The sequence below is a fragment of the Patiria miniata genome, unplaced genomic scaffold, assembly GCF_015706575.1.
Source record: "Patiria miniata isolate m_02_andy unplaced genomic scaffold, ASM1570657v1 HiC_scaffold_7, whole genome shotgun sequence".
Classification (NCBI taxonomy): Eukaryota; Metazoa; Echinodermata; class Asteroidea; order Valvatida; family Asterinidae; genus Patiria; species Patiria miniata.
In genome coordinates, this window is record NW_024037074.1 from 37,474,669 (window position 1) to 37,489,026 (window position 14,358).

At 41.7% G+C, this 14,358-nt stretch overlaps 1 protein-coding gene and 1 non-coding gene across 2 annotated transcripts; one reads left to right on the forward strand and one right to left on the reverse strand.

Annotated features, from left to right (window-relative positions):
• Positions 1-6,788: 6,788 nt before the first annotated feature.
• LOC119745156 (alpha-1A adrenergic receptor-like) lies at positions 6,789-8,114 on the reverse strand. Its single transcript, XM_038221381.1, has one exon. It carries the CDS (start codon positions 7,977-7,979, stop codon positions 6,789-6,791), a length of 1,191 nt encoding a protein of 396 aa, XP_038077309.1. The 5' UTR covers positions 7,980-8,114.
• A 6,095-nt stretch (positions 8,115-14,209) lies between these two features.
• Positions 14,210-14,282, forward strand: Trnaa-agc. Its single transcript has one exon. It is a non-coding gene; the product is annotated as a tRNA-Ala (tRNA).
• The last annotated feature ends 76 nt before the right edge of the window (positions 14,283-14,358 follow it).

The following is a 14,358-nucleotide window of genomic DNA, read 5'->3' on the forward strand; positions in this document are numbered from 1 at the left end:
TATAATTGTCATTTTTTTTTGTGTCAGAGCAAGGGGCGGGTTTCGACCCCACGCCCCCACCCCCCACCGCTCCCCGATCTGCGCCGTTTCACACCTCCACGCCCCACCGCTTCGTGTTGTATACTAAATTTATAAACACCCTTTATCGTTGGAATCCCTCAGTTTTCTGATCATGCTGATGAGGGGCAGAATACAGGCCCTACTCTCCGAAACGCTGTTTGTCAGAGCCTCACAAACCCACAAAAGAGATATTTTTTTTCATGGTGCATTGGTGCAACCATAATAAGCTAATCTCATTAAACCTATCATTGTCCTCAATTAGTTTCCTTGACCCACTACGACAATGTAACTCATCGATGTTACCAAATTGAAAATATGTCAATGTAACTCATCGATGTTACCCAAATTGAAAATATGTAATAAAAAAACCACAGATTTATACGTGATAAACTTTTTTCCCAGTGTCGTTATGTCTCTCGCACGAGTTTTATGGTTGGTGACTGTACCTGGTTGCAGAAAAAAAGGTGATTCCTGAATGATCAGATCGAGCCCCAGAATGATCAGGTACATGTCGAATGTGCACATTGGCTCGAGTGTCTGCGATACGAGAACCGTGGCGTTGATCGAATGGATGTTGTCCGTCATGTTTGTTCAATGTAACGATGTACCAGATAACGTTTGTTCGGCCGGCTCTAACTGGATGCTGTGACCAATTCACAACACGCATCCATCGAGCGCGGAGACAAACTATTATGGAGCAACTGCTCGTGCAACATTTGCTGAGTACTTTTTGGTGAACAGTGCCGGTTACCAGCCAACATGCCATGCGCTGCGCTGTTTTGACAAGTGACTGGTTTCCTGCCTGCTGACATTTGCTAAGTTGCAAAGCAACAGTGCTTATTATAAGCAGGTCCTTTTGCGTGTAATTGACATATCGCCGTATGCGAGTTTGCCACGCCCCTTATAATTAGACAACCTTATCCAATTGTGAACGTTAAATATTGTGCGGTTCAGATTTTGCGCGGTCCAGATTTTGCGCGTTCCACGTCCATTAATTTTGCATATTATGTAATTGGACACTATAATGTACGTGTGCGGCAATCCATTATGGCTCAGTCAATTCAAATAGAAAAGTCTAAAATTACGTCGTTTCAGTTTGCTTGTTTCAATTTTCGAAGCTTTAAGCGCTGGGGCAGTCCATGTATTTTCCAGACTGCCATGCGCTTTAACCAAGTTTGCTTTATCCCAGTAAGACCATTTTCAAACACGCTGTCGCTGCGCATTTAACGGAGGCCGTCTTCAATGGCGAAAGCAGTTGGCAAGCTTTTGGTACAAAGCAACTACCCCTTGACGGGTTATCTGAACAATCCGGCTCGTTAGTAAAAACGTCATACACGCGCACGCACCACTGATTACTAGCGCCCATTGGCTGCAAACGCTCGAACTGCGTTAACTTCCGGTTCCATACGGTGCAGAAAGTGCTGGAGGTGACGTCACACTAACGAACCGGATAGTTGGTATAGTGTTTTTCGCCATTAAAGGGGGCCCCCGTGGTTGTACAGTGAGCCCAACACAAGCATATCTTCAGTTCAACAACGAGGTTGTAATGGCTAACATACCAAATTTCATCATGCGAGAAGTTTGATTTTTGCTTTAAATAACACATACAAGTCATGTTTGATTTCAAAAGTGACGTATTTATGCACATTCAAAGTTCCCCTTTTGAACTTCGGCTCCCGTGGTAATCGAGTTCGCATGCACGCAGCTGCGTGCGTGTTTTCACAATCACTATATTGCTGCAATTGAATGTCGTTACCAATAGAGACAGTGGATGGCGGGCATATTTAACTCATTCTGAGCACGTCTAATGGAGATAGATGCTCTCCTTAAGCAGGTAATTTGCTCATTGGGCCACGCCGAAAGTGACCATTGAGATGCAATCTGAGCAATGAATTAAAAGGAAAACACAATCCTCGAAAGACTTGCCGACTAATTAAAGATCGCTTTGTGAGATTCCGAACAAACAGACTCGAAAGGAAGCCAGCCACTTTTCCCAGAGCAAAGTAAACCAATCTTAGATCGACAAGCAGGCGAACATCTCAAGATGACTGTTTGTGGAGATGAAAGTAAACTTTGCTCGCGATACTGTTTAGTGTTTCCGAGAGTAAAGTCAAGTCTGTCACGAGCCAATATTGTCCATCAGGCCGGCGCTTATCTCCGGTTACAGTGGCATGGAAAGGCTGAGACGATTCTATTTCCCCTTGTATAGGATGCCAGTCCATCGCAGGGTACTCCCCAGTCAATGCTGGTACATGTACACCAATTTTTACTCCTGGGCGGGCAGAGGCAAGTAAAGGGAGTGAAGTGGCTTCCCCAAAGACACAACTTATGGACAACAGGTGGATTCGAACCCATGACTCTCTGGATGGGATGCCAGTCCATCGCAGATTACTCCAATACTTGGACTTATAAGTATAGCCTAAGGGATAATGTGTGTAAACACATGTTTGGTGAAAACAAGTTGAAGTTGGTATGCAGGTATACCGCATGTTCTGTGATGTGGCATGCAGGTACTCTAAAGACTTAACTGAAGCTTTCACGGCGTTGTTTGCAACATCGTTCGTATGCTGCTCCGTTTCAACAGTTACTGTTTACACTCTCTTTAGCCGGCCCCGATACCTGAGAGTTTCAGTATTGCAGTGGATGGCTTCAAGTTGCATTTGCCATTCACCGTAAGAAAGTTGGAGGGACAAAGGCTCTTGGTTCAGTGTCACTTAACACCGCATCAGATCAGAGCGCAGAGAGTGTTCATAGTGACAAACTTCCCCGAGAGCTAACAGTGACATCACGGAAGAATATTTTCAGTGCACTTAGGAAAATCTGTGTCTACAAATGGCTGTAATTAATTTTTACAATAGTCTGCCAACATTTTGCGACTCCACGTTCCCCTAAAAACCGATTGGGAAACATTAGAAATAGTGCGGATGTGGGATACACCGTTCATGCGGCTTGGAAAAACTATGGCTGGTTATATCACCATTTTGCGTGGTTATTTCACCAAAACCCCCATTAATAAAACTCAACATTTTGATGTGAAAATTTACGTTGTCCATAGTGTGCCAGATTAAACTAGAAACCACTCAGAGAACGCACACCTCCGCCGAGGCTAAACAAAATATAATCGATTTGTACTTGTACCAAGGACCACCCCTCTACACGTATATGCCTGTGTTGGTCAACCTGTCCACTCCCCCATTGTATAAAATGGTCTAGTCCACTGACCTGTGTGGTTAGATTAGGTAGGTAATAAAGCATACGGGGTCAGTGCCACGCACACGAAGCTATAATGACACAGAGCGATCGGGTGAAACTTTTACATTATAGGTGAAACTTTTACATTATGGGTGAAAAATTCTCGAAAAGAATCCAGCAGATCCACACGCAGATCCCGATTACTTCCAAAATCTAATCGATTTGTACTTGTACCAAGGACCACCCCTAAATGTTTCATAAAAATCCGTCCAGAACTTTGTGAGTTATCCTGTTCACAGACAAACACACTAACCAACCAACCAACGACGGTGAAAACATAACCTCCTTGGCGGTGGTAATAACCACGCATAACGGTGATTCAACGGGCCACTTTTTTCCGGAGCTGCATGCGTTTCCCGCTTGAGCTCACGCACCATTTCTATTATAGGGAACATCTATGATTGTGGTAGCGACGGGATGCGTAAATTCGGCTCGGAAAGAAGTAACCTATTTAGGTCCAATAATGGCCCACTTATTTTTCCGAGAAGCATGCGTATCCCGTACGTGTACCATGTCTAATGATCCCTATAGGTCCATAATGCAAGTATACCAGTGCATATTATTCCAATGGTTCGTGTATTAAACTGCAAAAGCATGTCAGAAAACAACGAAATGATGACCGGCTCTTTAGAAAATGGGACATGAAACGATTTATGTAGGTCTACTTGGGATTTTGTTGAAGAAGGAACGGCTGTTTGAAGACTTTCAAAACACTGTTCACGGAGAACACAAAACTGTACTCAATTTATTCGGAATGGCCATTTCATGGAAGCTTCTTTACATGTATCTGGTGTACACAGTGGATTGGATTTAGCCCATTCATTGGCGTCATGGGGTACTCCTATACAATAGCACTGCCCGGCTCACAAGTGACAGTGAATCAGTCAAAAAAAAATTGTAGGCTATAGCCCCTCATATGAATCACAGAATTTTATAATTGGACAATTTCTTTCTGGCAACAAAACGTGGGATCGACTTGGGATGTATGATGAAAAATCACAAACCAATTCTGTCCAAGTAATGTACAAGTCACGACTGATGACATTTGAGGTAGAAGAACGCGGTCGGATGTTGCATGTCAGCGATTGCTCGCATGTTGACTTAAGTAATGGAGAAAGCGCTTCCCCTTCCCCCACAAAATGTTACCCTGGATTGTTTAACATACTAAAGTGGAGCTGCAGTATGATTGTTTTTATCCGGCGTTTGTCATTTTCTCCATAAGGGGCAGGAAATGGTCCGGTGTTTTTGTTAAGGTTTCAGGTGGTTGGCTGAAGCCATTACCGAAATATGCCTTCAACATTAATCCGACTTTTTTACAATAGACCCTAGGCATTGCATGTATCTCAGAGTGTGTTCTTTGATGTGTTCATGTAGTAACAATGAATGGTTTACAAAGGGCTGACATTAATATTGGTCAGGCAGAAAATCTGCAGGAAAACCTGTTGTCGTTTTGATACACTTTTAGCGGTATAATCTTATGCAAATGTAAATCTCTATATTCATGCATGGTTTAATCAATGATGATTTAATCTATGATGCAATCAGGGGAATATTCCGCGTGATATACATTCTGTAAAGTAGGTCCTTCTACAAACTGTGGCCATGTTGTATTATTTTGTGACTTCATAACTTTGGTGTTACCTTACAAATGCCCCAATAATGAGTCAGAGTATGCGGTGTGGAATGATTATTATAAGGAGAAAAAGTCTTCATCATCACGACTCAAGTTTAAAAAAAAAAAATCTTACCCATTCTGCTTCAACTTAGTACACGCATATCAGCTACAAAACATTGCATGCTCTGAAATTCTCTTTAATATTAAGCGGCTAATTTATGGTCTGCACGTAGTCTCTTAAGTTGCTTGGCACCCATCTCAGACTGTCCTTCCAATGAAGCGCCAAATTGAATTATTCCGAAGATAAGAATTAAATTTGACATTTCGAACAGTAAGGGGCGACTTCACGCGAAAGACCGACCGTTGCAATCGTTAGAAAACGACTCCTTTCAGGGTCTGGGTCGATAGAATGATCAAGTCTGCCTGTGTGAAACGAAATTCCATTTGGGTCGACTCATACATTTTTGGTTCGACGCGACGCTGGAACGCCCGTCTTGGACGGGTGAAAACCGAGCTTGCTGCAAGGCGCGTGTTTGGTCTACAGTGCTCGCTGACTCTTCTGCACTTATAATATTTCTCGCTTACAATGTATTTCTTTCCCCCAGTTGTAGGCTTACTGCTTTTTACCAGGGGGCAATTTCATTGAGCTACTCACAGATTTTTTTTTCCGATTTTAATCACAAGAAATGGATTCCTTTCCTAAATTAATATTTTTTTCTGGCAATACAACAGTTATTCAGGTTTGAATGAGACATCGACCGAAAAATTCGGCCCATCATCAGTTTCTTGTACATGTATTACAAATTCGAATTATTGACTGCCAGACAATAATTCCAGTGAGTGAACTATTTGCAACTCCCTTTTGAACGCGTTAAAAAAGAATTGAATTTAATAACCCTTGCCATCATAGACGTGTGTGGAGTTATCATTGCATTATATTATAATTAGGTATTCTTTATCATTATCATCGCCATTATCTGTATAATTGAACACCTACGCACACTGACACCACTTGCATTAACAATAATATCTGGCAAAATAATTATGCACACAATGTTTCGCTTGTAATGGACACCATGTGCAAACTTTGAAAAATGAAACTGTCAAAATTGTTAGTCAATAATAGGATCATACATCGTGCGAAATCATCGGGCCTGGTATGCTGTCATTTTCGAGAAAAAAAAATTAAGAGCACCAAACCATCGCGCTTTCAACGGAAACAGTATGCCTTTGCGTTGAGGACAGCGAACACGCATGTTCGCAGTTTTCTCACAAACAGCTATGGTAGAGACTTGCTACAGATTTATTGTTGTTCCTTGAATCAGCAAAAACAGGGTTTTTGTGCAAATGGTGCCCATACCTTTAAGTAGCCTACAGAATGCTTGAGAAACATAAAGCCCCTTTTACAAACATTAAAAATGGCGTATCATAAAATATCAACTTTTTTGAGTTGCAGGGGGAAAAATTGATCATTCAGCTCCCATGATTACATAACAACAATGTTGGCCTAATATAAAGGCCTAATACTGCAGTATTGAAAACTACTTCGCCAAAACTCTCTTGTCTTTCGAGTAATGGAAATAAAGATCCCTGATATAGTACGCACAAGAGCCTCTGCTGTAATATCTGTGAAATTTACAACACGTTCATCTTGAAACTGACCAATTTAGTAGGCATGTAAGTCCTCCTACGATGTCAGAACTTCATGTTTTTCAAATTGCAAATGACACATTGGTGCTATACCTTTCCTTGTAGGCCTATACTCAAATTTCCTAGAACTAATATCCGAGCCCATTTTGAGCCCATGATTAAAAACATTAAGTTAGTTCCCCATTGACGTTTCTTGTACGAGAAGTTGTGTTCACGTAGCGAGAGTATTGAAGGCTTGTTGGTCCTGAGCAGGCGCCTGGACTACCTCCCTGGACTTGATTGGGCAGCACCGGGGAGGAAGGCGGAAACACCATCGCTGCTTCTTGAGGATCCGTAAGGCAGTTTCACGGAGAGCTCCGTTCATGCACACGTAGATGATGACATTGAACCAGCTGTTGGACAGCGCAAGCCAGGTTACGAGAAATCCGACCCAATGCGGGAAGGGTACTGATCGGATACTGATGTACAAGATAGACACGCTGTACGGCAACCAAGCTATCGTGAAGGCTAACGTGATCACGCAGAACATCTTAAGGGCTTTGCGGTCTCCCTGATGACGCGGATTGGCCGCCGCGTTGGCCTGGAGCCAGTGCGGTACCGACAGGGCCCGCGGGCGCGGCCGTGCGTCCGCTTCCCTTGCCGCGGGTATCGCAGGCGCTTGGTTCGCTATCCTCCTGGCGTGCTTACGACTTATTTTGAACATGATCAAGTACATGATGTACAACACCGAGGAGGGTAGGATGAAGAAACAGGTTGAGACGACAGAGGCAAAGGCGACATAGTTGTCGTCCCAGTGCCAGGCGCAAGTCACGGAGAAGTTGCTGTAATCGACGGGTGGGCTAAATACCCACGACCCGCCGATGATGACCACCGATCCCACCCAGACGCCAACGGAGATGATCAGTGCTCGTCTCTGGGTCATGATAGCCGGGTAGTGGAGCGATCTAGTGACGGCTATCATCCTATCCACGGACAGACAGACCAGAAAAGACACCGAAGCAAGGCAGAATATCGTCACGAGAGCCGAGGTGGCTTTACAGAGCAAGTTTCCCCAGAACCAGTCGCCAATCGCGGCAGGCACGACGGAAAACGCCGCGGTGACGCCCACGGCGAGGTCGGCAACCGCCAGCGCGATCATGAAGACCTTGGCGCTGTCCGAGAGCGTTTGGGTCCGCCGTATGACCACGATGCAGAACGGATTACCAACGATGGTGAAGACCGAATCAAAGATGATGAACAGGGTCCGGAAAACCAGCACAGCGGTGCTGATTTCCTCCTCTGTGGTCCCGTTCGCAGCCGATGGGGATGCGGACAAGCTCAGTGCTTCCTCGGTCGTAGCCATCCTGTGTATGTATGTGACGGTCAATCCACGGACTACTTCAAGTTCACTGGCACGAATCATTCACCGTACGCGCTTGACTCCCAGAGCAACTGACACACTTCACGTTCCAACCTGCGTGCCATTGCAGCGGCGAAAGGCATAATCAGGGCGATCGAAGTTTGGTACATGTATTACGTAGCTGCAGCACAAAGACAGCTACAGAGAGGAAAAGGGGAAGAGATAAGTTTATCATTAACTACAAGTTTATAAAGGCATCATATCTCGAGTGTCCACAGAAATGTGGGAGGAAAGCCAGATGGTAACTACCGCTGGAAAGCTTGTTGTGTTGCCGTCCACAAAGTAATGCGAGAAAGCCATTTTCAATAATAGCCCAACTGCCAAATTATTGCAAAACGGTCCGTACATAAAGCAGTTGACCTCAACAAGTATTAACAGCCGTGGAGTTGGACAGGGCGACATTGAGAATTCGCAGGGCAAGCAGCCGTCATGTAAATAGGTCCCCAATGAGTAACACAATCGGACATAATCGATGTGTTGAAATGTCGTTGTATTGATCAGGGGCTAAATTTTCTCAAATGCAATTTTCATGCACTTCTGGCCGGCTTGATTAAAGACCATGAGAAGGCAGGCCGACGCCAGTACCAAGCGGCACATGTTTGATTATCTACGATGCGATTGCGTCGCTCCAAATAGTTCTGCTTAGACATATTTATTTAATGGATCCATGTAATGAACTTTAAAATAAACATAATAACTACAGGGTTAATTGCAGTTGGAGTAGCGGTACTTTCCTGGCCTTCCACCGCTGTGACCCGGGTTCGAATCCCGCCCGAGCCAATATGTGAATTGGGTTTTTAGTTCATGCCTGCTCCGCGGGTTTTTCCCAATATATTCTTCTTCTTGGGTTTTCCTTCCACCTCTAAAACTGTAACTTCTTCTCACTGTCTTCTATCCACATGTTTCTTCAGGCTTGCGAGCTACAGTGCCTATGGCGCTTTTGAGGAATCCTTGGTTCATTACCAGAAATAGTTAATAACTAGAGATTCGCGTTTGTTGTTACAAACACAGAGTAGTCGGTAGACAAGTAATTTATGAAACTCTGTCCAGTTAAGTTATGAATATTTTTATGTAAGAATAAAGTATCAGGAAATTAAATCCTTTCCAGGACAATCAATTAAATTTCAGCAAACATGTACACATACAAGTTATTTCTGGCTTGATAACGTCATTAGTCAAAAACGGGAAGTGAATACTGATTTAGTTCGGAGTGGATGTTCATTGTGAAGTTAAATAACGTATGAAAATTTGAAAACTATAAGTGTATGTATTCATAACACCGAACTTCCGGTTTGATGACGTCACAGTGTTTGGAAGCAAAAGGTGAACATTGTAATGGTATCGTTATTTGGGCTAAGATATACCACATGGATCAAATGATAGAATTAAATTTAAAATATGATCGTTGGCAAATTCTCATAAAAGTACCTTCCAGTCTGATGACGTCATGAGTTTGAAACCTTGCCAAGTTATCTGTGGTTAATCAAAGAAAATCTAGGGTCGATTTGTTAAAATTTGAACCCATGGTTTTAAAAGTAAAGAAAAGAAACAATATTTTATGTGCCGCTAGGGGCGCCCTTACGGGTGATGACGTCATCACACTGTTTTTTTGTGTCTGGCATTCCTCACTAAACACTTTCATAATATATGAGTCTGTAGTAAAATGCTTCCGCTTTTGAGTTATATTCAGTTTTTATTGCACTTTCGGTAACACCGGAAGTAAAGGTCAAGCGGTTTTGTGTCTGGGAACACAAAATGTTTCTCACGGCTGTAGTCTACAACCTCACGAAAAAAACGAACACGATACTCTATTTAGTTCAAAAGATATAACGCAAACTATTTTGTAAAAATTTGCCCTTAAATCGCTTGTAATTTGATACCTGATGACGTCATGATGACGTAACAAAATTTATAACATCTTCGTAACATGGTTATGTCAAGAAATCTCTCCAGGCAGCCATTTACACTGCCGTCAGTACCGCCAGACCAAATTGGCAAACTGTTCGGTGCCGACACAGAGTAATCGAGGATGCTTTTTGAAGGGAAAAATCAGTCCGGTAGTTTGTCAAATCCTGCTGACACACAGAAGGAAGCTAATCTTCCCGCTGATCCCCTGTGGGTGATTTTTGGTCCGAAACTGAAGCGCTTGGTTTTTTTTCTTTGAAGTTTGTTGGTTCTTATCTAAGTTGGCATTGCACCTACATTCATCTCTTCAGATTGATTTAATCTTTATTCGGCCTTATCGTCAATAATTTCCTGCGCCCATGTTTCATACGACTATTGCGCTGTTTCTACGATGTTTCATTAGGCACATTTGACAGTTGATGGATTTTTGACGAACCCCGCAATTCTTTGCAAAAGGTTTTGCTCATTGATTCACAACTTTTTTTTCTTTTGACATCATGCCATATTATTTGGCGTACTGGGAAAAAATGGTTATTGGTTTTGATATTTTTTTTTTTTAATTTGTCACGCTGTTATTTTGGCGCACTGAAAAAAATGTGTATAATTAATTTTGTATATTTTTTTATGCAAAGGTTTACTTACTTCATGATTTCTCTTTGTTCAAAATTCTGGCGTACCTATTTCGGCGTTCTGTTGAACGGGAACATTATTCTTTTGTACAGTGATATGTGATGCCTAAGTTTATAGGTCTAGTTTGCACCTTCTGTAAGTGAGTTAACCTGATTTTTCAAATTTTCGAATTTTTTTGGCGATCGAAATTTCAAAGAATGTGATGTCCTTGAGCTCTTTTCTTTTAGCATTTTTAAATTGAGGCATAGTAATCCTGGGTTATGATGGTGGGTTGCGTTGTGGATATCCACTTACGTCTTACGTCTAAGCTGAATTATTCAAAAGATGAATTGAACATGTATAACTTAGCGCGTCCGGACCGCTTTTTCGTTCACTGGAACATCGATTGAAAATAACTGTACTTACTCTCAATCATTGGAACATGTTAATGCGACATTAAATTCTTGGCAAAAGTCTTGAGGGTATATGACATCATTTGCTTTTCATGCATTTTGTTCGTTTCCCATTTATACAATAACTCCACTCCTGATGAAGTTTCAGCTCAGTGGATATTACACTTTTCGAGAAAAGATGCACATTCAACCTTTTGATTACGAAAAATATTTCGTCAATAGCACTCTTTTAGGCCTATGCCTATTTCAAAAATATGCAGTCAATACTCAGCCTGCGAAGCAAATCTGGTTTTAAAAGATGGTGCGTTTCTGTGGGTAATGTTATCCAGGTTGTATACTATTTTTCATTCGTAAGGTTTGTCAAGAAAAAAAGTTCAAGGCTTACCGTGATGAAACTGCCTGCATCCTTTCAACATTGTCATTCGCCGTGAATCTTTTTTTGCCACGTAATTCCAACTCAAAGATGTTATCGTCACAAGCCACGGAATGTTTATGAATGCCGGTTTACACTTAACATTTTTTTCGACAATTACATGTGCCAAGATAAACTGAATATCTGTTGCGTAAACATCGTGATCTTTATATAGATCGCACGGCTAATTATTACAGATTTATAATAATACTTTGTGCAGTGGATTTCATGATGTGCATAGCGAGATATATATTCTATAGTCACGTTCACGTGTTTGCATAGGCTCTGATCCGTCAACTAAGCTCTGCTTATAAGAAAGAGGTTTTCACTTGAGCTAATATTTGGCTTTTACAGTTCAACAACAGGTTTTTATTAGCCTATAATAATGAATATAAAATCTTGAAAATGAATTGAACTGCTGCAAACTGCTGACTGGAAGTTGACTTGAAAAATGCAAATCCAAATAATTAAGTGGCCTGATATTTCAGCCTTCGCAAGGCCTTCTTGAGAGGCAAAATATGAAATCTTGATATACTTACCACCGTAGAATAATACATACAGAGAGCACGAGTTCTTTTCAATAAATCCTCTGCGAAACGGAAATTGTACTCCGACGACTGTCACCGTAAATTTCCATATGAGTTTCTCACCTTGTGATTTAATATTTCGCCATTGAAGCTATTCGAATGACAGTTTCGAATGCTCGTCATAATGTATATCGAGTTGAAAGTGAAATGTTGGTTTAAAAAATAGGGCATCTTCAAATTTTACAAAACGAAAGTTCACGGAAAGGCACGTGCCAATACTGTTAAAGGGACTTGTTATCCTTTGATAAATCAGGGTGTAGGAATCAGGGTATGTGATCACTGTACACGGCACGAGGCCCCCTTTAATGGAGAAACCATTGTGCAGACTATTGTACAAAGCAACTGCTCCGGCATGACGGATTATCTGAACAATAGCTAGCACAATGCTTCCACCATTGAAGGGGGTCTTCGTGATTAAATTGATAGCGTGCCCTGATTGGTCAATACGACTGAAAGGGGGTACAGTGGGGGAGTGGGCAATATCTGGATGGGGAAATTGCATTAATTTGCAAGTGTACCCAATCTGTACATTCCGTTAGCAGTTTGTTAATTTGCAACCGTGCATTAAGTTATTATTTGTGTGAGTTGTATGTGTTGCACGTTGTTTTGAAACCGAATCGGAACTGGAGTTTAAAGGAAATGTAGTTGAATCAAAAATCTATAAAAAAAAACTTTTAGAAACTCTTCTGTTTGAAAATAATGGTAGCAAGACCCGACACTATGGAAAAGAAACCGGCGAGCGAGAGTCAACCAAACATAAATCACTTCTGTAAGTTTGGACAAATTCAGCTTTTGGTGCTCGTATTTATTTGTGTACTTCAAGATTAGTTTAGAATTGTACAATGTGAATGCTAGATAGTCTAAATACAAAAGAGATTTTGTGATCACCGTACCGTACCTGTGCAAAAAGCATTGTTGCACATTTTAAAATAAAAAAAAAATATATGGAGGAATCACACATATTTGATTTTGTTTAAACATTGTCTTGATACACGGGCTGTGACAGTTTGCAAGAACGATCAAGTCATACCACAAGCCAGGTCACACAAGTAACATGGGATGAGCAATGACATCCGGTTCGTTAGTGTGACGTCACCTCCAGCACTTTCTGCACGATTGGAACCGGAAGTTAACGCAGCTCGAGTGTTTGTAGCCAATGGGCGCTAGTAATCAGTGGTGCGCGCGCGTGTATGACGTTTTTACTAACGAACCGGATAGAAAAGCTTTGGTCAAAGTTCATTTGAAAGTCTTGACTTGAGGCTGATGGAATTGTGACGATTTGATTAAAAGGATAGATTGTTTGCTTTCAAAAACACAGAAATGACTGAGATAGAAATTTCTATCCCGGGTTCCCACAGAAATCTTTAAAAAAACATTCCATGACTTTTCCATGATTTTTCCAGGACAAACTGAAGGCTTTTTCAATGACCAATCCCTGTGCTATTTTGGCATCTTAGGAGCGTATTTTAATACTGGCAAGTCATCACACTGGGGCAAGGTACACCACTCCATATCGGCCTTCCGATTTGACACAAGACCACTGGCCACCAAAAAAGCATCCATGTAGAGCATACAGAAGAAGTATAACAAACTGGAATGCAAACTGGAAGACTGCCATAGCCAAATATTATGGTTATGCAAGATTCCACGACTTTACCTTGACCTTTTTTTTAGGAATATCAACTTTCCATGACTCCTTATAAAATAACAAAATTCAGTGACTTTCCCATGACGGCTTTATACTCCTGGATGTTCCATGACTGTGGGAACCCTGTCTTTCCATACTCTCGCTAATGCCAACAGGCCCATGTAGCAAAGTCTTAGTTGTAAAATATTACACTTTACACCGTGGCAACTTTTTTAATGCACCAGGACTACGCCAGTTTCCGGATGAATCTTAGAAATAAAAGTTGAAGTAAAAGTGTAAAACCGCTGTTTACCAGTTCATGTATACACGTAAAGGTTTTGCGGTATTAGGAACAGATGATGGATAAAAATGCAAAAAGCAAGGCCGGAAATATCTGTAAGCTCTCCCGCTCGCAGCGAGCAAGGCAGGAAATATCAGGGTGTGCTACCTGCAGATGAGAGCCTGAATATCTAGGTTCGTGAAAACAATCCTGTGCTTGGGTCTGATCATCTCAAAATAATCCCGGCACGAACTGGTTAAGGATGACAAATGTGTGAAAGCTCAGCACAAGTACTGCATTGAGTACAAAGCCAAGTAAACTGTATTCCATTTTATAATTGCCACACAGGGGTTTATGGCTTCTAACTAACACTCCTTGAACAAAGATATTGCCAACATGGGGCTGGATAGCTCAGTTGGTAGAGCACCGGAACAGCAATCCGGAGGTCACAGGTTCAATCCCCTCTCCAGTCAATATCTTTGTCTGACTTTTAATATTATTATTATAATACACTAGTCAACTTCCCATTGTGGTTTATTTGGGAGAAAA